A 24,232-nucleotide genomic window follows, 5' to 3' on the forward strand; every position below is an offset into this window, starting at 1 on the left:
CAACCTGCCGGCAGAAGGAGGCCTCCGCGTAGTGTCGGTGGAGTCGCCCCCGAGGCCGCCCAGCGTCGCAACTCTGCCCCTCAGGGACCGCCGCAGCGCCTCAGGCGGCCGGCGGAAGGCGGGAAGCGCCCGTCCAATCCCCGCCAGGTGCGGTCGTTAGTGCGTCCAATCGGCGTCGCCGCTAGCTAGCTAACCCCGCCCCTCCAACGCTCGCCGGAATCGCCCGAGGCCTGAGCCAAGGGGGACGCGGCGGGCGCGGCTCAGGCCGGGGCCCTCAGGTTAGTGGGTCCGGGCTGGCCCCGCGCTTCGGCCTCATCCTCCCTGGCTGCCCTCTCCTGATGAACCCCCCGCGAGCGGAGTCGCCACCGCCAGCGAGGAGACGCGCCGCCTTGACTAGGGCCCTGGCCCCGGGACAGGCGAGCAGGAAGGGATAGAAGGGACGGAAGCGCGGGCAAGACTAGGAGGAGCCCATCCCCGAGCTATGCGTCCCCAGAGCCACTGGGACCCGGGGCTCCAGCCAGCCCTGCGGAGGCGAGCCAGACTGGGGACCAGGGCTCCGGGGACCAGGGCGCCGGGCAGACGACTTCTGGGTGAGGCTTGGCTCCTGCCGGCAGGGGACGCAGGGTCGCCTGGGCGCCGGTGCCGGAGGGCAGGAGGGACCGCAGGTCCTGGGACGGGGTGCTGAGCTGGGTACCCAACTGCGTATTCCTAGGCTCTTTCAGACGTTTCCATTTAAGATATCCGCTTAACTTACGCAGCCAGCGGGTGCTTCTGTAAAAAAAACGCAAGCCCTTTGGAGACAGGCACAGCCGGGAAAGGGTCCCCTTGCCCCTTGGCTCGCAGAGGGCGTCGGTGTTCAGCGCTCAGTCTTCTGGGTGTTTTCCCCGTGCTCCCGTTCTGAGATGGGAACTGTTCCACGTGCACTGAGATGCAGCTCGGTCTTTTTAACAGCTTCGTAATTATTTAATCATGTGGATTAACTTCATCCGAGGAATTCAATCCTCCACTGATGAGCCTGCACTTCTATTACAAATAATACGGCAGCAAACCACCTTTGGATTAATCAACATTTGTATCAGATAAATTTTTAAAAGTTGAATTGTATGTGTAGTTAAACTTTTTATAGGTGTCCTCAAAAATTTAAAATTATATTTTAGTAACATTTTAATTTCCTATCTAAAAGGCACTAATTGTTTGAAAATATGGGATTAGGATTTAAATGTGAGGTGGAAAGCACCTGAAAAAAATAAACACAAGGCAATAGACTCAAAACTCAGTTGTGGACCAGAGCAGATCAAATCACATTAAATAAGCTCTCAGAGGTGTTTTAAATATTCTGCTTAGTTAGAATTACCAGCTTCTTGACAACTTTGTAACCTCCCCGTTGAACTTAATTTTGATATCTTAGTTTTTTAATTCAGAGCTGATAGATTACATATGCAATCGAAGGTACACAGGTGTACGCAGGGATTTGAGGGGATTTTATATGTTCAAAGCTTTCAATGCTTTTGAATTCTTCATACGTTTAAGTATTAATAATGTATAACACAAAATGTAAGAAGATTGTAGAGTGTTTCAAAATTGTGACCCGACAATTTTGCATAATTATTTTCACACCTAGTTTTCCGCCAGTAGATTTAAGTTCCTTCATGATGGAGTTGCATACAGGAATTTTCCCAATACACTTCAAAAATTAATAGTGATGATTTTTTACCTTGCCGCTTTTTAGTTGAAGAAAAGTGATAGAGCCTTTTTTATTGCTTCATGTGTTCAGGAAGCCTGCGGATTTAGTAAACATCAGTAAACCACAACATGGAAGAAAAAAAGGATATCACTAATTTTACTGTTAATTTTTTTTTTTTAAGGTTTTAGACTGGCGTTTCATGAAAAACCTTATCAATTACAATCAAAATTTGGAAACTATGTGCAGTGGTTCACACCTATAATCCCTTCACTTTGGGAGGCTGAGTTGATGGGATTGCTTGAGGCCAGGAATTCGAGACTAGCCTGGGCAACATAGCTAGGGCCTATCTCTACGAAAAACAAAATTAGCCAGGCGTGGTGGCATGCGCCTGTGCACCTAGCTACTCTACGCCAGAGGCTGAGGTGGGAGAATTTTGCTTGAGCCCAGGAGCTGGAGGCTGCAGTGAGCTATGATTGCACCATTGCACTCCAACGTTGGTGACAGGACAAGACCTTGTCTCGAGAAATATCAAAATTTGGCTTTCAATTAATTCAGCTTTCTGAATCAACAAGCATTTATTTGGAATATTCTATATGTCATATAACAGGTAGAGAGAGCACTGACTTTGAAATAGATTTGAATGCTCAATTTGTTACTTACCAGCTATGGGACTTTAGGTGAATTACAGTTATGCATTGCTTAATGATAGGGGTAAGTTCTGGGAAAGGTGTCCTCCTCAAGCAATTTTGTTATTGTGTGAATATCTTAGCATTTACTTACAAAAACCTACGGGGTATAGTGTACTACACACCTCAGGTATATACATATAGTACAGTCTATTGCTTCAAGGCTGCAAACTTGGACAGTATGTTACTGTAATGAATACGGTAGACAACTGTAACACAAGGGTATTTGTGTATGTAAACACAGAAAAGATACAGTAAAACACTGGTATAATTCCATGGACCCACTGTCATATATACAGTCCCCTGATGAGTGAAATGTTATGTGGCCTATGGCTGTACTTAAACCTCTCTGAGCCTTATTCTTTTCAGCTAAGAAAAAGGGGACATTGTCTCCCAGGTAGCATAACATTCAGAATTAAATGAAATCACAGATTTAAAGCATTTAGCATTGTGGCCAAGCAAATAAGACAAGACAAAATAAAAGTAAGTTTTCTTCCCCCATGTGCAAGACTTTGTACTTAGGTGAGGGTCATGATCCGGAAGGAAGGCAGACACACACTCATTGCTGCCTACAGAGTGTCATTAACTGTTGCAAGAGAAGCACATTAATGATCACATTCCCTGTATTCCTCTAGAGCTTTCTTCATGTCTCATGCTGACCTGGCATATAAAATTGTATTTCCTTTTCTCAAAGACATATGCAACAACTCTGCTACTGAAGCTGAGGCACAATGACAAAATTTATTTAATTTTTGCCAAGACTCTACATTTATCAGTGTTGTAGAAAGGATAATACTTGCATGTGAAATGATTTAAACAAGAAGTTTCTAAAGCTTGGTTTTCTGTAATTAGGCCACAAGAAAAATGTACTGCAGCATAATAGAATGGCTCACAGCTACTTTTGCATATATACTTTAATATTTAGGCTTGGGTAAAATCATTTTAAATAACATATTAAAATATGTTTGGGGAGACAACCCAGCAATTGCACAGTCCACTAGAAAATTTTACCATCTAAGCAGTATAACTGTTTTAGGGTCTGAAAGTTCTCCTTCAGCTGTTCCACAGCTTCTTTATCAACTAGGCAAATACATTTAAGCTTTTAAATTTCATAATGTTGATAGTTTTTAAAAGGCACAAGGAGGTTCACTTATTATTAAATATGTAACATTTAATTGATATTTCATGACCAGAACCTTTTTGGCAAGTGACTTTCACATAGATTATGAGATTCTCTACATGACTTTAAATAAAATAAATCTGGCAGCTCTTAACTCATACCTACATTCTCCAGACAATTGTCTTGCTCTCTGTTGGGGGACCAGGGGCATAGCAGCCAAGGCCCTAACAGGCTTGCTGACCTAATTGGACCGTTTGTTAAATAGCAGGAAATGTAACCAGGCTTCTCTCTCTCTTGCATGTCAATGTAGTGAACAGTGCTAATAGCCAGAGATTGTGCAATTTAGTCACAATATTTTAAGTCAAAATTCAGTGTTCTTAGATCAAAAGATACCAAAAGAAAGCCATCCCTGTTCTTTGAATTATAAGAGCACAGAGGTTGCAATGATCAGAACCAACTGGTTAAAAGCCGAAATGCATCTTTTCAGTATTGATTTGACAGATGCCAACAAGCATTCAAAAATTTAGAGTTAATTTCCTGGCGACAGGTATAAAACTGATCAGAACTGTTTCAACTGTATCATAAACAGACTTCAGAAATTGGAGATCTTGTCCTTCTTGGCTTTTTTTTTTTTCCTACACCTTAATTCTAGCACCTGTTGTCAGACCACTGTTGAGCACCAAAAGAACTCCTCAGCCTGGAGTTCTCTGGAGTTTTAAGCGATTGCCTAATTCAGCAGGGGACAGTGGTCTTGACTTATTGGTTGATGGTTTAAAAACATAAAAGAATTTAATATTTTAAAACTGACAAACTAGAAAATGTTAGAAACTCTATCTGAAGGCACAAAGTATAAAGTTGGTGGGTACCTGATAAAACATGATATATGTAAATACAGCTCTAAACAATTTAAAAGTATAAGTATCTGTCAATTATTTTTCCTCCAGTGCTCTGGCTATTGCTGAAAACACCTTCTAGTTCCACCTTGTAACTGGACTCCCAAAAGATGAATGCTGACATCTGATGCTTAACAAGAAATAAAAAGTCACCATAATCATCAAAAAGGTAATTGCAAAGGGCACTGTTGCCTGAAATTCTCTAGTCACCTGAAAACTGAAACAACTGAGGCAAGATTTCTTAAAATATTTAGGAAGGTTAAAACTTAAACAGAATGGCCTGATAATGATCAAACATGTATAGAGAAATAACATGAAATCAGAATTGTGAATGTAGAGAAATAACTGTTTTGCTAGTTTAAAAGTTTGAAGCTTTTCCCTCCTCCCTAGCTGTTAAAGTAGGAGACACACAGCCTAACCAGGACAGTCTCAATGCTCAGGAATGGTTGTGTGATGACTGATAAAGCAGAAATTTCTTGCCTATTAATAGTTTCCCACGGTTAGAAAACAGCCATTGGCAATCAGATGTGGTCTCAGGTTTTCCTTGTCCTGGGGCAGGAATGCCTGGAGGGACCTTGATGTGGGTCACACTGTACATTCTGTTTACTGTGGGCACAAACACACAACAGAACTTTTTTTTTTTTTTTAGCTTATTAAATCGAGAATATTCCTGAGGAGGCATCCGCTATGGGCTAACGGTCCCAACATCACAATAATAACTAACAGCTATGTTTACAGAGACACATTCAGGGCACATGCAAAAGCTTTTCCTAGCAGGAGGACTTGGGCCTTTGCAAAACAAGCTGCTTGGGCCTCCCCAGAGGGCCCACCCTCCCATGCACCTACCCCACCACCCTGCCCCAACTCATTACACAACTCGGCCTTCTGGCCACCTGAGGCTACTTCTTAGACCAAGTGACTCAGACGTTTCCAGTAGAAGACAGGATGGGCCGCTGCCAGGGGACCTTGTCACAGAAAATTAGGTCAGAGGACTTGCAGAGTGGTGAAGAACAACCGGATAGATGTGAGAGCCCAGCAGGGAAATGACAGGAGGCGCAGCTTAGGTGTGGAGGCTCCACGTGGCCGGTCCCCGCGTGACTCAGATGAAGTGGATCCAGCTCTCTTCGCACTCCCCGCGAGGCATGTGAAGCGCGTGGTTGCGACACGTGAGGCTGTAGTCTCGGCGGTCGTTGTTGTCCCAGTACTCGGCACCCGCCACTCGGTAGCGCACCGCAAAGTGCACGCGGGAGCCGAGCTCCAGCAGGAAGGGTGGCACTGGGAAGCCGAAGGTGAAGACGTCCTCCTTGCCCTCGGGGCCTGCGGGCCCGCGCCACCGCGCCACCGCCTCGTGGGTACTGCGCCAGCCTGAGAAAGTGTAGCGCACAGCCACCTGCTTCTCGAAGGCCACGTTGCACACGCGCACCGTACCGCTGATGCCAAGGTCCGAGCAAGTGACACGCTCCAGGCACACAAGCTGGCGCTGCAGGCGCTCGCCAAAGTCGGCGGCCTCGACGGGCGGCGGGAAATCGGGCACCAGGCACTGCAGGGTGAACTCTAGGTCCTGGCTGCTGCAGCACAGGTCAGAGTTGATGGCGAGCCGCGACAGCACGTGCAGCGGCACCGACGGGTCATCTCCCGCGTTGAACACCTTGACTTGCGCCAGCTCCAAGCCCAGGGCGTCGGCGAAGCGCACGCGGAGCTGCCGGCTGCAGCCTGGCCGACATGCAGCGCCCGGCGCGCCCGCGGCCTTCTGGCGGCGCTCGGGGGAGCTGGGCAGTGAGCGCGCCCGCCGCAGGATGATGGGCCGCAGGCGGGGGTCGCAGCCGGACGGCGCTGGCGCTGGCGGCGGCGCGCGGCCCGGGCTCCCCGGGGGTCTACAGGGCCGCGGCTCCAGGGCCACGCCGCCGTCCAGGTCCGACAAGCAGCTGAGGCTCCGGGGGGTGAGCTTCCGGGATCCCAGGGCGCTGGGCAGGACCGCGGAGCTCGGGCCTCTGGACATGGTCCCGCCGGCCGTCGGAAGATGGGGAGACAGGGATGAGGGACGGCCTCCCGACCCCGCGACAGCTCCCTCCGTGCTCAGAAGCCGCTGAGAGTTCTCCGTATCTGCAACCTGCGGGAGACCTCTCGGGCCCGGGACGCCCTACCCTTGGTTCGCCACCTTGCCCCTCGAGTCCTTGTCCAGGTCCTCCGATTCTTGCAGTTAAAGAAATTGTAAGAGAGGGGAGTGCTTCTTTAGTTGAAGCTTTCAGAGGCCTCCCGGGAGCGCAGGGTAGCGCCTCTGTTTTTTTTTTTCTTGCTTTCTTGGAGGTTCTTACAAGAAGGCTGCGTTCCGGGAGCGGCCCCTCCCACTTTCCCGGTCCGCGGCGTTACTTACAAGGCTGCAACTTGACCGGGTGCAACTTCCTAGCGAGCCTCCGCCCCGCCCCTGGTGACGCCGCCTGCAGGCGGGCCCCCGCCTGCCCCAGCTCAGCCTGGGAGCTCCGCTGAGCTGCGCGCCGCCGCCTCCAGCTCCCCTGCCGCAGCGCGCCGCAGCCGGGCCTCCCCGCGCGGGCGCCGGAGAGGAAGGAAGGCTGGCAGCCTCGTCACGTGTCCGCTGCAGTCGCGAAACAGGTCTGATCAATTTCTGTTTACGTCTGCCTGGACTGCGAGCCTATCGATTGTAGACTTTGTCTGCACAGACGGAGGACAAGGAAAATGCATGCTGCGTGTCCTTAGATTTCTGGGTTGTGGATGGGAGGAGTGGTGGTGCAAAAACCGGCCTTGCCGGGATATGGTCGCAGGCTAATTTTAAACATCGAGGCCAGCCTACCTACACTTTGGACAGGTTCACTGCAACCTGGACCCTTGGCCAAACCGAGGGAGCCTCGCTGCGTAGAGGAGCAGCGTCATGTCCACATCACCCAGAATGCTTTGCCGCACCAAATGGCCAGCAGATTCCCTTGAGGGTGGGGAGGGGAGGTGCTGCTGTTGTCTTCCTGGACTCAGCGCCAGAGAGGAAGACAGGGGAACAAGAGTTATTACTCGGTGATGACTTCTGCAGCTGCCCCTAATCAGCCTCTGCGCTTGGGAAGCATATTTGTAGCCAGAATCTCCAAAACAAATCTTTTAGCTTTGTTTCCAAGCAAGCCAGAAACACCAACAAGGCCTGGAGCTTGTTTTCTGCCTCTTTAGAACCCTGCAAGCATTCGTGTCTCTCACCCGGTAGCTTTGAGCACAAAATCCCACAGCCTTTGGTGTAAAGCTTACCAGGTGAAATGAAGTGGAAAAAATGCAAGTGCACTTTCCAGAGAGCAGTTTGGGGCAAGGCATTCCATTAAGAAGGTTCCTTTTTACTGTCCAGAGGGACAAAGCAGAAAAAAACCAGACTAATGAAAGGGGGTTGATTCAAGAACATTTTCTACGTCTAAAATGAGTGAAGGCTGTTGATTGTGGTATAATTCATTAAATGTGAGAGAGTGATTTTATTTATCATTGGATGTAAGCTAACTAAAAAGGCTTACATGATTATTGTGGAAAAAATACAGGAAAGTTTCAGGAAGAAAATAAAAATCTTCTGTAATCACATCTCTTATTTTACAGAGACAGGTGACATGGGAAAGAGAAGTATCCAATTTCCATTCAGTGCACTTTTAATAGGCCACTCAAAATGAGAGGGGAATAACAGCAATATGTGGTATGGGTCAACAATGTTTCACAAAGAGATAATATATAATATGTAATATGTATGAATACATGGAAAATCTTATAATGGATTGATGTGATAGAGAAGGCCGAAAAACGGAATGGGAACATTCCTCCTAGAGTTTAAGCTCTTTCAGAACAGGGACATGCATAATCACTGCCATTTTTCTGGGTACTCCTGTAATTATTTGTTGAATGAATGAATGATTGGGCAATACAATGATTGAACACTGGAATAAGACCTGACCTTATTGGCCTTCCAAATTTCTTCAACATGTTATTTCCAGGGAAGAGTATACCTGTGTGTGAATACGGAGAGAGAGAGAGAGAGAGAGAGGGAATCCACTCACAGTATTTATAGTAGTGTGATCCTGTGATCCTGTCTCTAATATCTACTGTAATAAACAGAAAAGACAAAGCTGTAAGCATAAGACAATGTCTCCCTTCCCCAGTATTTTACAACTCAACCACTATATGATCACAGCCGTAATATTTCAATATTATACAAGTATTAAAAAACAAACAAGTGAAAAACCAACCAATACTGGTGTTAGGACCATTTGCAATCAGTAGTTACTGACAATATTCTGTTGCTTCTAGTTCCGGTGGTGAGGAGACCTTTCCAAATATAAGAAGAATAAAGAAGTCACCTCCCCAGCAGCTGTCATCATCTTCCAGCAGATTGAGCAAGAATATTTTGAGCACTACAGGAAAAGTATGTAAATTTAGAAGAAAAATCTTACTTAGATTCATTCTGGGATTTTTGTTTGTTTGCTTGCTGGTTTCTTGTGTACATGTTCACAGTATTTATTACTGCATCCCTGTTTTTTAGACAGTCCGTCAAACCCTATATGATGATCAGCCATGTGATTTTTTCAAGAAGAGGAATAGGGTGAATGAATCTCATCAGAAAAGCAGGTAAATAGTTTTAGTATAATTGTTTTATCTTGCAAAAGGCTCATTATCTCTGTTGTCCAGATTGAATATGTGGAGTGGGGAAAAAAAGTAAGTCTATAGATAAGAAATATACATTTATGTATTTTTTTCTAGCAGAAGTGAGTGGAAAAGTGGTTTAAGCATAATAGTGGATAAGGATTCCAATGGTCATAATTCTGGCAGTTGTTAGCAGAATTATAATTTGAGTAAGTCCTTTAATGCTTTTCTATGTTAGTTTCCTTTTATATAAAAGGAGATGGACAATAATTAATTTTTATGGATGCATACTGACAAGCAGAAACAAAATGTTTTAACAGTGTTATGAATTCTGAGTAATGGAGATTCCTTCATTTTTTCATTCATTTATTCAACATTGATTGAGCACATATTGTACTACTGGCAATGATTTAATATCCTCCATATTTATTAAAGTGTAGCATGTGTTCAAATAGTTGCTTAGCTTATTTGAAACCACTGGGCAAATGAACCTCTGAGGTTTCCAGAAAGCATGTTTACCACCCATTTCTGTTCATTCTATCTGACTTATATTACAGAGAAGTATTATTAATCTTAAATGACACGTTCTTGGTAAATACATTGAAAAGAGGATATTTTCAACCCCGATGTGAGATTCGGCCTCAGAATAAATTATGCCAGAGAGAATTAGTTGCTATACTCATAATGCACACAGTATTCATTATTCCCTTTACCTGCTATTCACAAGGTAGCACTAAGACCCTGTGTTTTTATTCATATGTGTTACAAGGCACCATATGATTTTATTTCTGTTCTTTAGACACAATTTTCCCAAATTTGTTTTCTGTTTGAAAACATTTTAACAAGCTTTTGATTTAAGGTATAGGTTTGTATATGCAATACTTTTATATATTAAAATTTCCCTCAGCTCAGAATCACCACTAATCAGGAGTGATTAAACTGCAAAACTTGCATGTTGTATCATATTTATACTTAATTTAAAATAGGTATATAAAATAAAACTGTTTTTACTCCTGAATGTTATTAAATGCTTTTGATTGTAACAATTCCAGAGTCTACGACTGATTTTTTTCCAAACTAATGTTTTTTTTAAAGTACACACGATTGCATTAAAAGTATGAAACAAGCACTTTGAGAAATGTTTTTCCTAAATGCTAGTATTTGATATAAAATGGAAACTGTGCGTTCTCTTTTGTCACATGCGTTATATAATGTTTCTCAAATAGAGTATTATATGGAAAAATGTTCTGTAAAATTATGCTGTAAGGAGTTTGGAAGCTGACATTTCCTAATGCCTAGTAATAGCTGAGACAAAAAAGTACAACTAGAAGATTATTTTTGTTTAATTATAGCCAGACCATTTTTTGTCATATGTGGTAAGAAGTGCAGTTTTGTTTTCTCATAGCAATATGAATGCTGGCCCATCTTGGAGTAAAATGCAACATTCAAAGAATTCTTCAGGAAAAAGGCAGAGTAAATCCCAAGTACCCCATGCTTCTTCTCAGCTGAGAAGCAGCCTTGCAGCTGTCACCCAGCCAACTGAAGAAAAACTTAAAGAAAGCATTGCCCCGGAAGCAAGACGCAAAAGGAATCCACTCGGTTCCAGGTGTCAGGGGGCCTCAGGGAATAAATTGTTTCTTGATTTTCAGTCAATGAAAATTATTAAAGAGGATGCTGATGAGGACAGTGCAAGTGATCTCTCTGATTCGGAAAGAATTCCCATTCCTCCTTCTCCCCTCACACCTCCAGATCTCAATCTTCGAGCTGAAGAAATTGATCCAGTTTACTTTGATCTTCACCCTGGTCAGGGCCATACAAAGCCTGAGTACTATTATCCTGATTTCCTTCCACCCCCTTTCAGCTCCTGGGACTTACGAGATATGGCCCTGCTTCTGAACGCAGAGAACAAAATGGAAGCTGTGCCCCGAGTGGGAGGACTTCTTGGAAAGTATATTGATAGACTTATTCAGCTTGAGTGGCTGCAGGTCCAGACTGTACAGTGTGAAAAAGCAAAGGGGGCCAAAGCAAGGCCCCTCACTGCCCCTGGGACCTCAGGGGCACTGAAAAGCCCTGGGAGAAGTAAGCTAATTGCTAGTGCTCTGTCCAAGCCACTACCTCACCAGGAAGGGGCTTCAAAGTCAGGCCCTTCCCGAAAGAAAGCTTTTCACCATGAAGAAATCCATCCATCACATTATGCATTTGAGAGTGCCCCCAAACCCATTGATGTGCTTGGTGGTACCAGGTTTTGTTCTCAGAGGCAAACCCTTGAAATGAGGACAGAAGAAAAGAAAAAGAAATCCAGTAAGAGTACGAAGCTGCAACATTGGGATCTGTCCCTCAGTGAAAGCAGCTCTAAGGTGGAAACCAATGGTAACATTCGAATTCCCAAACAGGCAGCTGTGATTCTGGACTCAGCAGATTCCTGTAAAGCCTCCAAAACACAAGCACATGCACATCCTAGGAAAAAGGGAAAGGCAGAGAGCTGTGGTCATGCCACTGTATCGAGTGAGAAAAAACTGAAAACAAATGGAGTAAAGCAAAACACATATAAACTAAAATAAATACCTACAGTGATGAATTGCCAAGACCTGCAGGTACCTCAATATTAGAGTTCTTCCAGAAGTAAAAATACTGTGAATTTTAAGGAATTTTACAATTACTGACATTCAAGTAGTTGATTGGCACTTTTGTCCACCTTTATTTCAACCCCTAGTGGGGATATTTTCAAAGAGAGGTGTCTTTCAATAAGCCTTTCTTTGTATTGTCAGTCTTAGGCAAATGAGAGCCCTTTAGATAAAAATTACCTAAAACATGTGCCATGTAAAGGAATAAAATGGCACCTCTCCAGGGAAAGTATCAGTGAAACCTCAGCTACAGTAGCCAGCCTGTGTAGAGCAGATAGTGGTGTTATCTCTCCATTTTCACATGCACATAAGTATATAAAAGAGTACAGACTGTTTCAAATGGTGTGGAATCCTAAATGTTTAAAATAAGGCCCTTCTCGTCCACTCCCTCTCTTACTTTTTAATAAACTCCTCAAGGAAAATTTCTGTTCATTTTACCCTTAGGAGAAGCTTTAGTTCTTCCTCAAGTCAGGGAGTAGTGAGTTTGTATTTTGAGTAGTAATTTATCACTAAGCTGGTTGTTCTTTAGAGACAGTGGAATCTAGTACTTTAATACATTTTCTCTGACTTTTTTTTTTTTTTTGGTGAGGGTGGCATTTTAAACTTAGAGGTGGTAGTAAAACCCAGTTTTGAGTTCTCTGAACTGAGGTTAAAATAATTTGCAGAATTTTCCAAAGTCAATGGGCTTAGCATGATTACTGCTGTTTGGTGGGGCTAAGAATGAAATATTTGACACTCTGGAGTTGCTGACATGTAAGGCTTCTCCAGAGAGGCACCACAGGCAAATGACTCTTAGCAATTTGTAAAGGAAGGGCCATAAAAGGATCAAAACATACGGACCTACGTTCAATGTAATAGTTACAAAGTTACGGATTTGGGTTCCACACCCTGTGGTCCTTAGTCAAAAATAATGATCCGTTTCATTTTGCAAGAGCAGGATTTATTATTTTGCTTGGGGTGAGGGGTGGAGAGTAGAATATGAATAAGGTTGCTGAATGAATTCTAAACTCCCTTATCTGGTCTTCAGGCTTCCCGACTCTCTCTAACCCTTCTTATTTGACTGCAGTTGAATAACATCTTGTTCCTATAGTTGTGCTGTGAGGTTTCTGTTTATATTTGTGCAGTGTATTTTAATACTGCCCATGTCATTATAGTTGATTTTATCCCTTTAAACAATTATTGTATTTGTTTTTGACGTAGAGGTTTCAATTTTTTCACCTTTGGGGCAAATGAAAAACTTGGCATTTTTCATTTGGGAATATATAATGGCTTGTAAACTTTTCGGACAGCAGTAAATGTCTGAAAAAATATCAAAAACAGCATAAAGATTATGTAGCTATAATTATGTGTATATAATTATAAAAAGCAATGTGCAAAGGTTACATTTTAAGGTCTTTCAAAATCTGATTTTAATCATACCAAATGACATAAAATTTTTTATGGGGGCTTTTTCTTTTAGGACTTAATTTTCAGACTTGTACAAGTTCCTTCTTACATTCTTTCCCTCTCATACCATCCTACTGGAGAAAGCTTACTTTTACACTCAGATCTTACTTTAAGCTTTTTATGTGAACAAAAGATGTACATATAGTAAGCATTACTTCCGTAGTCCTCAAATATACTATAACATTTGTACTTAGTATGTGTTTTATATTTGGAAAACATCACTACTCTTAGTTTTCGTGTAGTTCCTGAGTGATGTCTGTGTGTTCCTTGCCTGCCCTATTTTGTGAGCACAGATTATTCTGTTATCCATGGCTGGCATTTCACTTATGATCCTTTCTCTGCTAGATTTTTATGCAGCTCTCTGTGAAGTTTCATGGCCAATAGATATTCAAAAGCATGATATTCTATACATAAGTGTATATGTATATATACTCCTTATATTAATACTAAAGGGTTTATGCTGAGTTGCTGCCTTTCTCTGTAATGTATCCATGTGCATGCTCTTAGAGACCTTGAATGGTTGAGGGTAAAGTGATTTATTAGTAATTCTACTTGCCTTGTGTATGTCTGAGCTGAAGACAATCATGATTAAGAAATTTAGAGGTGGCTGGGCACGGTGGCTCATGCCTGTAATCCCAGCATTTTGGGAGGCCAAGGCGGGTGGATCACCTGAGGTCGGGAGTTCGAGACTAGCCTGACCAACATGGAGAAACCCCATCTCTACTAAAAATACAAAATTAGCCAGGCATGGTGGCAGTTGCCTGTAATCCCAGCTACTCGGGAGGCTGAGGCAGGAGAATCACTTGACCCTGGGTGGCAGATGTTGTGGTGAGCTAAGATCGTGCCATTGCACTCCAGCCTGGGCAACAAGAGCGAAATGCCATTTCAAAAAAAAGAAATTTAGAAGTAATGCCTCATACTTCTAAATTTCTCAGCTTTTTAAATTGAAGCTGGTTGCATAATCTGGGGAATAGTCAGAATTTCATGTGTTAAACAGTTTTAAAAGCCTGCAAAAGTGACTTTGCTTGTTTACTTTCTGCCTCAGATTGACTATTTTAACCAATATTATCACGACTAGATCATAGCTCCTAGTAAATAACATGAAGTGTTTTAAAGTTAGGTCTATTACAGAATTAACATAAGCACAATTTTAATTTTATGATATCTGATACACCTATCTAATACATCTTAATGCACTAAATGCTGCAGATAAGAATCTTGCTATTTTTCAAGTAGACAACATTGGAAAGTTGAATCATGAACTCATTCAGTTCATCAAATCAAAAGCACTGAGTGTTTTGCTAGTCTAGTGACATGGGTCATTGTATTTCCAAGAAGTGCCTCTCATTTCTGGGGAGTTGTTTACATATACCCTGCATTTAAACCAATTAAAACAAGCCAAGTTTTTTTTTTTTTTTTTAAAGAACCAGAAAAAAAAAAAAAAAAAAATCAGGCTTAGAATTATCTAATGGAAAAAATGTAAAAAAGTACAAAAATGGACTAAAAAGATATCAGTATTTGCAGTATTTGCTGTGATTATTTAGGTTTAGACTTTCTCAACTTAAATGACTAAATGGGCTGAAGACTTGTAACTAACTTGAATAGGGTAGACTTCATACCCTGTGACAAAAAGGATGGGGAAGAGAATATCATTGGTCTTGCCATATACCTACTAGCTAAAAGGAAAATGGTCTGTAGTTGTTCTTGGGCCTATTGTGTTGCTTTTCAGAAGGGCATAAGACTTCCTACTTTATCCGATATGGATATTGTCTACTTCCTCATTCCTTTATGCTCATTTACTGAGTAGTCACATAGAAATGTAAAACTCTTGGTGGTACTGTATTTTAAGGTAATTCAGATGCAGTATTTATTATTTATATATGTACATGTACAGGACACCATTCAAAATCGCCTGAAAATAGTCAGCATGTTTGTTATTTGCTGTTATATTGTATGTTTAGTTTTGTATGTGATAAACAGACTTCATGTAAGTTTTTGTGGACTTGAATTTCTCCTTCCTTGAGATCAATTAAACAGCAGAAAAATATTGTCTGGATTTTTCTGGTATTGTTTTGTTTTGCTTTTCATGCAGTTCTCTTATGAAGCTTGCCTTTATTTTCTCCCTGGTTATTTAAAAGAATTGCCCAGGATGAAATGCTGTTCCAACTCCTGTCTTAAACTAAGCGACATGGGTGGCCAAAGCACAGGTTAACATAAATATATATGGAATTACAAATGGGATAGTCATAAATCTAATTGCCCTAGCTTAAATGAGATTTTAAAGCAAACAAGTAACACATATTTAACTTTTTTTTTTTTTTTTTTTTTTTTTTTTTTTTTTTTTTTTTTTTTTTTTGAGACGGAGTCTCGCTCTGTCGCCCAGGCTGGAGTGCAGTGGCCGGATCTCAGCTCACTGCAAGCTCCGCCTCCCGGGTTTATGCCATTCTCTCGCCTCAGCCTCCCGAGTAGCTGGGACTACAGGCGCCCGCCACATCGCCCGGCTAATTTTTTGTATTTTTTTAGTAGAGACGGGGTTTCACCGTGTTAGCCAGGATGGTCTCGATCTCCTGACCTCGTGATCCACCCGTCTCGGCCTCCCAAAGTGCTGGGATTACAGGCTTGAGCCACCGCGCCCGGCCCACATATTTAACTTTATATTTGAGAGGCATTGCAGTACATTTCTTGAGTCGCTCTTCCACTTATTACCCCACAAAAAGTGTTGAGGATTAATTAGGGGAGCAGGATGCAAATACAGTAAGCATAAATTAAGGTAACCTGTGATGTAATGAACTTGCATCTTTATGTACATATCCGGAAATGAGTAAGGTCTCTTTCAAGGAAGTGGCCTGGTTAGGAGATGGCAGTTTTGAGCAGCTCTGGCTGCAAACATTCTGAAAGGCCCATTGCTCTTCTAACTTCACTCTGACAATTGGTGCATTCTTTTGAGTCTACCAAATTGTGGCAGTAATGTTCAGTGGCTTAAAAAGTAAGTTTTTGGATATGTTTTGAAAACCATGCTGGAGGTTTAAAATTTTTTTTTTTTGTACAGGAAATGTATTATTTGGGGATGTTGTTGTTTTATTATCCACAAGGTGGCGACTAAACCCTTTCAGATAGCAGAGAATTTGGCCTGAGTGCCTTCTAGTCAAATAAAAAGGTTTTTACTGGAATGAAAAAGAAGTGGAGAGAAAAAGACTTTTTGACTTCAGGCCCAAAGCATGTTCTTTATTTAACTTCACTCTGCCATCAGAGAATACAGTGGTTTATTATGTGCAGTTACGTGCTGTGGAGGATTCTCTGATTCATTGAACATTCTCACATCATAAAACACTGTATCCAGCAAAGAACTGTGCTCAATGAAGTAACATAAATCATCAATTTATAAAAATCTGTACAGAGATCCGTGTTTCATAAAATACAATTTGAATATTTTTGTCTTCACCAATTTAATATATAAGGAATTACTGTAATAATACTGGAAAAATATATATGGAATTAAAAATGGGATAGTCATAAATCTAGTTGCCCTAGCTTAAATGAGATGTTAAAGCAAACAAATAACACATATTTAACTTTAGATTACATTAAGCGAGGACAATTTCATGCCCTGCTACTCAAATTGCGAGCTCCTCCCTACACCTACTGAGTCAAAGTCTGCATTTTAACAAAATCCTTGGCACATTAAAGTTTGAGAAACCTGCTTTCCTGGTACTTAAGTCTGCAAGTTTGAGTGACTGCCTTTATGGTATGTGAGTAGTTGGCAGGCCCTGTCTTCCCTCAAGCAAGCCATTTGCTTATCTAGCCCTATTTTCTCCATAGTTTAAAGGCACTGGGCTGGCTGTTTACCTAAGAGGTTGCCTGAATGAGTGATTTACGGCCTCTGATAAAATCTGCTCCATGAGTGAAAACTAAGGAGTTGAAGTTTCTTTTTTCTTTTTTTTTAAATTTCAATAGCTTTTGGGGTACAAGTGGTTTTTTGTTACATGGATAAATTATATAAAGATAAATTATGAGATTTTAGTGCACCTGTCATCCAAGTAGTGTACATTGTACCTAATGTGCAGTTTTTTATTGCTAACCTTCCTCCCAGCTTTCCCCTTCTGAGTCTCTAAAGTCCATGTGTCACTCTATATGCCCTTGCGTATTCATAGCTTAGCTCCAACTTCTAAGTGAAAACATAAAGATTTGGGTTTACCACTCCTATGTTACTTCAGCTAGAATTATGAGGTCAGGAGTTCCAGACAAGCCTGGCTAACATGGCGAAACCCTGTCTCTACTAAAAATGCAAAAATTAACCAGTCGTGGTAGCATGTGCCTGTAATCCCAGCTACCCAGGAGGCTGAGGCAGGAGAATCCGGGAACCTGGGACTCAGAGGCTGCAGTGAGCCGAGATCATGCCACTGCACTCCAGCCTGGGTGACAGAGCAAGACTCTGTCTCCAAAAAAAAAAAAGACCTCCAGCTCCATCCAAGGTTTTGCAAAAGACAATGTTTAGCTCCCTTTAATAGCTGAGTAGTATTCCATGGTATACTATATATATGTGTGTGTGTGTGAGTGTGTGTACATATATATCACTTTTTCATCCACTTAATTGATGGGCACTTTGGTTGATTCCACATCTTTACAATTGTGAATTGTGCTGCTATAAATATACGTGTGCAAGTGTCTTTTTCATATAATGACTTCTTTTTCCTTTCGGTATGTGTTAGTCTGTTTTCATGCTGCTATGAATAAATACCCAAGACTGGGTAATTTATAAAGAAAAGAGGTTTAACTGACTCACAGTTCCACATGGCTGAGGAGGCCTCAGGGACCTTAAAATCATGGCAGAAGGCACCTCTTCACAGGGAGGCAGGAGGGAGAATAAGAGCTGAGTGAAGGGGGAAGCCCCTTATAAAACCATCAGATCTCATGAGAACTCACTCACTATCAGGAGAACAGCATTCGAACCACCCCCATAATCTAATCACATCCCAAGAGGTCCCTCCCATGACGTGGGGATTATGGGGACTATAATTCAAGATGAGATTTGGGTGGGGGCACAGCCAAACTGTATCAGGGTAGATACCCAGTACTGGGATTGCTGGATCAAATAGTAGATCTACTTTTAGCTCCTTAAGGAATCTCAGCTCCTTAAGGAATCTCCATATGTTTTCCATACAGGTTGTACTAATTTACATTCCCATCTGCAGTGTACAAGCATTCTTTTTTTCCCACATCCATGCCAATATCTATTGTTTCTTGAGTTTTTAATAATGGCCAGTTTTACAGGAGTAAGGTGGTATCTCACTGTGGTTTTAATTTGCATTTCCCTGATGATTGGTGATCTTCAGCACTTTTTGCACATTTTTGTTGGCCATTTGTATGTCTTCTTTTGAGAACTGTCTACTCATGTCCTTTGCCTACTTCTTAATGAGATTACTTAGTTTTTTCTTGCTGATTTGTTTGCGTTACTTGTAGATTCTACATACTATTCCTTTTGTCAGATGTGTAGTTTGCAAATATTTCCTCCCATTCTGGGGTTGTCTGTTTACTCTGCTGATTATTTTGCTGTGCATAAGCTTTTTAGTTCAATTAGGTTCCATTTATTTATTTTTATTTTTGTTGCATTTGCTTTTTGGGTCTTAATCATGAATTCTTTGCCTAGGCCAACATCTAGAAGAATTTTTCCAGTGTCGTCTTCTAGAATTTTCATTGTTTCAGGAAACTGGCAAGCCACACGTAGATCAGGAAACTGGCAAGCCACACGTAGAGGAACGAAACTGGATCCCTATCTGTTACCTTATACAAAAACCAACTCAGGATGGATCAAAGACTTAAAATATAAGCGTTCGGGCTTCTTAGGTCACCTAACCACCTCATTCCATTTTCCTTACATTCAGACTCTTAGATTTTTGAACTCCAGGTGTGGAACATTCACTCTACCTTCCCTTTTCCCCTTCCTTTCACTCACTTGGTCATTTTGTCCAGGATTAGAAGAGTGTTTACCATTTGTCAGCAAGCTTTTCCTCTAAACCTATCTCTTGAGATACTCTGCCTAAGTAAAGTAAGGAGAAAGAAAAAGAAGGCTTTGCTTTTCTCATGTGGTGTTTTCGGTTTTCTAAATGCTGGAATGAAGTGCTTTTTATTTGTAGAATTTATGTAATATTGAAATAGCTTAACAAGTTTAATTGAAGATGTTCTGATTTTTTAAAGTATGTATTTTCACCTTAACAGAACAGTTTTTGATGCAGGAAGATAAAAACAGCTGTTTAAATCTTCCCCTTTTTTTTCCTTCCCTTCTTTTTCTCCTTTCCTAAAGAAGCATAAACAATTTATGTCAGGAGTGTCTATTCTTTTGACTTCTCTGGGCCATACTGGAAGAATAATTGTCCTGGGCCACACATAAAGTACACTAACAATAGCTATTGAGCTAAAAAAATGCAAAAAAATGTATAGTGTTTTAAGACATTTTATGAATTTGTGTTGGGCCACTTTTAAAGCTATCCTGGGCCACAAGTTGAACAAGCTTGATTTATAAACATAAATGATAGAAGAAAGAGCCTGTGATTCATACCATTGGTATGATCAGCGTTGGAATATACTTGCAAAAGGTGAAAACACCTTCAATATGTTATGTCTGGCAGTGTTTTTGTTTGTTTTTCTTAATTGCGTATCTGCAACTACATATTAGTTGAAAAAATTGGGGTAAGAGATTAAAATCTCTCCAAGGTAATTTTCTGGCCAGCTCTCAGTGACTGACACATACTAAAACCTAAGAAACTGCAGTCTCAAACCAATCCATGTGATTAGTAATCAGAACTGAAAAACAAAATTCTCAGTCCTTGAAAAAAAAACCCAGAAACACAAATGATGGATTATTTTATTTTAATATGAAGTCTAATGAACTTCAGCTCTTAATATATGTGACAAGCTATTGGGGTACAACTAGAGATGCACTATCAGGTATTGGGTAAATACCTCACTTAAAATAACTGCACTTAAAAAAATTGCACTTAAAAATAAGTGTAGTGTAGCTCACTTGATAATGATGAATGCTTCATGAGGGCATCCCTACCTGGCTTGGGCTTCTGCTTGGACAGTGGTCTGGCTGGTCAGGCCCCATGCCCAGCTGAAAAGAAGGGAACCGAGGTGGACAGCAGGACTGAGGGAAGATGACAAACACACCCAACTCTACCTGCATTTGGTGTTTCCCGTATGGTTCAAGTAAACCCCAGAGAAGTAAAGTGCTGGTGGAGTTTTCCTTGATGGAGTCAAATTCACCTTTCTGGTTTTTTCCCAATATGGCATGATAAAATTTTTCAGGCCGGACACAGTGGCTTACACCTGTAATCCCAGCACTTTAGGAGGCCGAGACAGGTGGATCACCTGAGGTCAGGAGTTTGAGACTAGCCAAGCCAACACGGTGAAACCCCGTCTCTACTAAAAATGCAAAAATTAACAGGGCCTGACAGCACATGCCTGTAATCCCAGCGACTCAGGAGGCTGAGGCAGGAGAATCACTTGAACCCGGAAGGCAAAGGTTGCAGTGAGCTGAGATTACGCCACTGCACTCCAGCCTGGGTGCAGAGTGAGATTCTGTCTCAAAAAAAAAAAAGAAAATAATTCAAGCATACAGGAAAGTGGAAAGAGCTTCACAGCTTCGCATGCCTACTCTCACAACCAGACAGTTGCCACCTAGCTCTGTCTGCTCCATCCGTCCCTCTAGCCACCTAGCAGTCCCAGCTATGGCCTATTCCAGGCATCGGAATCCCTCCAGCTTCTGCCTGCCGTGCTCACCCTCCAGGGCCTCCACTCTGGGTAGCTGTTTTATATTTTATTATTATTATTATTATTATTATTATTATTTTGAGACAGAGTTTTGCTCTTGTTGCCCAGGATGGAGTGCAATGGCTTGATCTCGGCTCACTGCAACCTCCACCTCCTGGGTTCAAGCGATTCTCTTGCCTCAGCCTCCCAAGTAGCTGGCCATGTGTCACCACACCTGGCTAATTTTTTTGTACTTTTAGTAGTGGAGGGGTTCACCATGTTGGCCAGGCTGGTCTCGAACTCCTGACTTCAGGTGATCCACCTGCCTCGGCCTCCCAAAGTGCTGGGATTACAGGCGTGAGCCACCGTGCCCGGCCCTGTTTTATGTTTTGTTAATAGCTGTTATGTCTACAGCAGAGTTGAAGCTACTACACCACTACTGGAAGCAGAACTCTTCCCTGATTATTTTAAAAACCCTTCTCAAGAGTGTTCTGGGAAATTAAACTTTTCTTGTGACTATGAAGAAACACGACCTTGAATTCAGAAGTGTTTGGCTGGAAAATTATTTTTGTGTTAGTGAACATAGAAAGGTCTTGACTTGGGACGTATAAGCATGAGCCATTTTATTCTTCCTTAATCTGAGCCTTCACCCAAACCATTTCAATCCCTCAGTTACCACTGGAGTTCATCATTACCCAGTCACGTCAGTCAGTAAAACCAGCCCAGCTTAAAACTTCAATGTCAGCCTTGATGGAAATCTAATCTCTTCCGTCCGCCCTGGGTGGGCTGGACTCCCGGGTGGGTGTGTTGGCAGGGGAGGCTTGTGCAGCCCCTCCTAACCTTCCAACCCAGCACTGAGATCCTAGGGCATGGCGGTGCTTTGCCATCGGGACACCTCTGCTCCCTCTTCCAGGCTCTGCCTCCCCCAGCGTTGGTGACAGAAAGACAGACTAAAGGGAGAGCCTAAGGCCTGTCCTCTGTAACAGGCCACTCTCGCAGCCTTATGCTGCGGCTGGCTCACCTCTGCGGAGGTAGCATCGAATGCCAGCCTTCTCGCCTCCCCAGCCAGGAAAGAAGGCTCAAGCCCAGCGCTTTACTTCTCTGGTGTTTACTTGATCCATATGGAAAATGCCAAACGTAGGCAGAGTCAGGTGCATTTGCTATCTTCCCTCAGTCCCACTTGTCCACCTCAGTTCCCTTCCTTTCAGCTGGGCATAAGGCCTGGCCAGCCAGACCACTGTCCATGCAGAAATCCAAGCCGGGTGGAGATGTCCTCATGATGCAATCATCATTATTTAAAAAAGAACAGTGAGAACTGGAGGTGGCTGGAGGCATCCCTCGAAAAAGATAAGAAGGTTGACCCTGGGTAGGTAATTGTAGCTCACACCTCCCTTGCAATCATCAAGTAACTTTTATCTCATGAGCAATCTCAATTCTTCACTTGTCAGCTTACAGGGAGCTGGGAGCTGCCACCATGTGGCTATAAAATATTGCTGTACTTCCAAGTGCACAGAAAGGAGCACGAGACTATTGTCACTATGATCACATGCTCAGAATAGAAAGGGAACGGGGACATCTTCTAGCTCAGGCTCACCCAAGACGTGTGGCAGGTGATGCCCAGAATCACCAGCTGAGTTCCAGGCCCTATGACCTACCCAGGAAGGGTTGCCGTGTGGGGAACTGGCATTCTGCCCAGTTATTTTAAATGCTTGAGAATGTTGAAAACTTGGTTGTTTCTAATATATGAAAATACCAATTGCTATGGTGTTTTGTTTTGTTTTGTTTTGTTTTTTTTGAGATGGCGTTTCACTCTTGTTGCCTAGGCTGGAGTGCAGTGATGTGATCTTGGCTCACTGCAACTTCCACCTCCCAGGTTCAAGGGATTCCCCTGCCTCAGACTCCTGAGTAGCTGGGATTACAGGTGCCTGCCACCACGCCCGGCTAATTTTAAAATGCCAATTATTTTTAAAGTTAAAATGAACGTGAAAGTGGAATCCTTCACTGTTGTCCCCCAGCTCCTCCCAGACTAGACCTTTGTGAGGCTAACGCCTTTCTAGCAAGAATGTTTCAGTCCCCAGAGCTATTCTAGCAGCAGGGGGTGCTCAACTGGCATGGTTTTTTCCCAAATATTTAACATGGTTTAGCTAACCTGACTTATATATTCTAAATTAGTGATTCTGACTTAATCAGTTTTTTAAAAATAAGCTATCATTATAAAAATATCCACTTTGAAAATAGGCACAAGGTATTCAGTTTCTCTTTATGTACAGGAAATATCTATAGACTTTAAAGTTGTATTTATTACTCTTTCAATAACAAGCTATTAATTTCAATGAAAATAAGCTATTCATATTAAAATATTCAGCAGCATATCAGAGATATGAATGTTCAGTTAAGCAAACAAAGTTTTTTTAATTGGGAGATTTTTATTTTATATTTTATTTTTGATGTGTTTTTTTATTTTTTATTTTTTAATTTTAGTTTTCCGTAAGTTATTGGGGTACAGGTGGCATTTGGTTATGTGAGAAAGTTCTTTAGTGGTGATTTGTGAGATTTTGGTGCACCCATCACCCAAGCAGTATACACTGCACCATATTTGTTGTCTTTTATCGCTCATCCTCCTCCCATTCCTCCCCCCAAGTCCCCGAAGTCCATTGTATTATTCTTACGCCTTCATGTCCTCATAGCTTAGCTCCCACAAATCAGTGAGAATATATGATGTTTGGTTTTCCATTCCTGTACTTCATTTAGAATAATAGTCTCCAATCTCATCCAGGTCACTGCAAATGCTGTTAATTCATTCCTTTTTATGGCTGAGTAGTATTCCATCATATATATATGTATATACACATTTTCTTTATCCACTAGTTGATTGATGGGCATTTGGGTTGGTTCCACAATTTTGCAGTTGTGAATTTTGCTGTTATAAATATGTGTGTGCAAGTTTTTTGAATAATGACTTATTTTCCTCTGGGAAGGTACCCAGTAGTGGGATTTCTGGATCAAATGGTAGATCTACTTTTAGTTCTTTAAGGAATCTCCACACTCTTTTCCATAGCAGCTGTACTAATTTACATTCCCATCAGCAGTGTAGAAGTGTTCCCTGATTGTCACATCCACACCAACAACTGCTGTTTTTTAAATTTTGGTCATTCTTGCAGGAGTACGGTGGTATCGCATTGTGGATTTGATTTGCATTTCGCTGATCATTAGTGATGGTGAGCATTTTTTCGTATGTTTCTTGGCCATTTGTGTATCTTCTTTTGAGAATTGTCTATGCATGTCTTTAGCCCACTTTTTGATGGGATTTTTTTTTCTTACTGATTTATTTGAGTTCATTGTAGATTCTGGATATTCATCCTTTATCAGATGTATAGATTGTGAAGATTTTCTCTTTTTTTTTTTTTGAGACAGAG

The 24,232-nt window shown here is 42.0% G+C and overlaps 4 protein-coding genes across 11 annotated transcripts in view; 2 read left to right on the forward strand and 2 right to left on the reverse strand.

The window, feature by feature from the left end:
- Positions 1–286, reverse strand: part of SYCP2 (synaptonemal complex protein 2) — a 69,952-nt gene extending 69,666 nt beyond the window's left edge. For both annotated transcript variants that reach the window (XM_033186943.1, XM_033186942.1), the window contains exon 1: positions 5–286. The gene's annotated coding sequence lies outside the window, so the exon portion shown is untranslated. The remainder of the gene's footprint in view (positions 1–4) is intronic.
- Positions 194–15,117, forward strand: FAM217B (family with sequence similarity 217 member B). Of its 7 annotated transcripts, none has more exons than XM_033186952.1 (5): positions 194–278; positions 4,435–4,552; positions 8,665–8,779; positions 8,897–8,982; positions 10,403–15,117. In XM_033186952.1, exon 5 carries the CDS (start codon positions 10,407–10,409, stop codon positions 11,556–11,558), a length of 1,152 nt encoding a protein of 383 aa, XP_033042843.1. In that variant the 5' UTR covers positions 194–278; positions 4,435–4,552; positions 8,665–8,779; positions 8,897–8,982; positions 10,403–10,406; the 3' UTR covers positions 11,559–15,117. The 7 variants fall into 7 exon arrangements, with proteins under 7 accessions (XP_033042843.1, XP_033042840.1, XP_033042839.1 ...); XM_033186949.1 differs by having other exon boundaries at positions 215–278; positions 10,387–15,117; XM_033186948.1 differs by lacking the exon at positions 194–278 and adding an exon at positions 319–590 and having other exon boundaries at positions 10,387–15,114.
- On the reverse strand, positions 3,098–6,783 carry PPP1R3D (protein phosphatase 1 regulatory subunit 3D). The gene has a single exon (XM_033186954.1). It carries the CDS (start codon positions 6,380–6,382, stop codon positions 5,483–5,485), a length of 900 nt encoding a protein of 299 aa, XP_033042845.1. The 5' UTR covers positions 6,383–6,783; the 3' UTR covers positions 3,098–5,482.
- An 8,860-nt stretch (positions 15,118–23,977) lies between the features above and the next one.
- CDH26 (cadherin 26) overlaps positions 23,978–24,232 on the forward strand; it is a 60,757-nt gene continuing 60,502 nt past the window's right edge. The window contains 1 exon segment of the mRNA XM_033186945.1: positions 23,978–24,034. The gene's annotated coding sequence lies outside the window, so the exon portion shown is untranslated.

This window comes from Trachypithecus francoisi, unplaced genomic scaffold (genome assembly GCF_009764315.1).
Source record: "Trachypithecus francoisi isolate TF-2019V2 unplaced genomic scaffold, Tfra_2.0 Lachesis_group21, whole genome shotgun sequence".
Classification (NCBI taxonomy): Eukaryota; Metazoa; Chordata; class Mammalia; order Primates; family Cercopithecidae; genus Trachypithecus; species Trachypithecus francoisi.

What these genes read in the sequence shown, in the direction of transcription:
- PPP1R3D (XM_033186954.1), bottom strand. Translation starts at nt 6,382, where the DNA reads ATGTCCAGAGGCCCGAGCTCCGCGGTCCTGCCCAGCGCCCTGGGATCC.
- FAM217B (XM_033186949.1), top strand. Translation starts at nt 8,961, where the DNA reads ATGAATCTCATCAGAAAAGCAG. An exon ending in GAATCTCATCAGAAAAGCAG is followed by an intron (nt 8,983 to 10,386) that starts GTAAATAGTTTT and finishes TAAGAAGTGCAG; the next exon opens with TTTTGTTTTCTCATAGCAAT.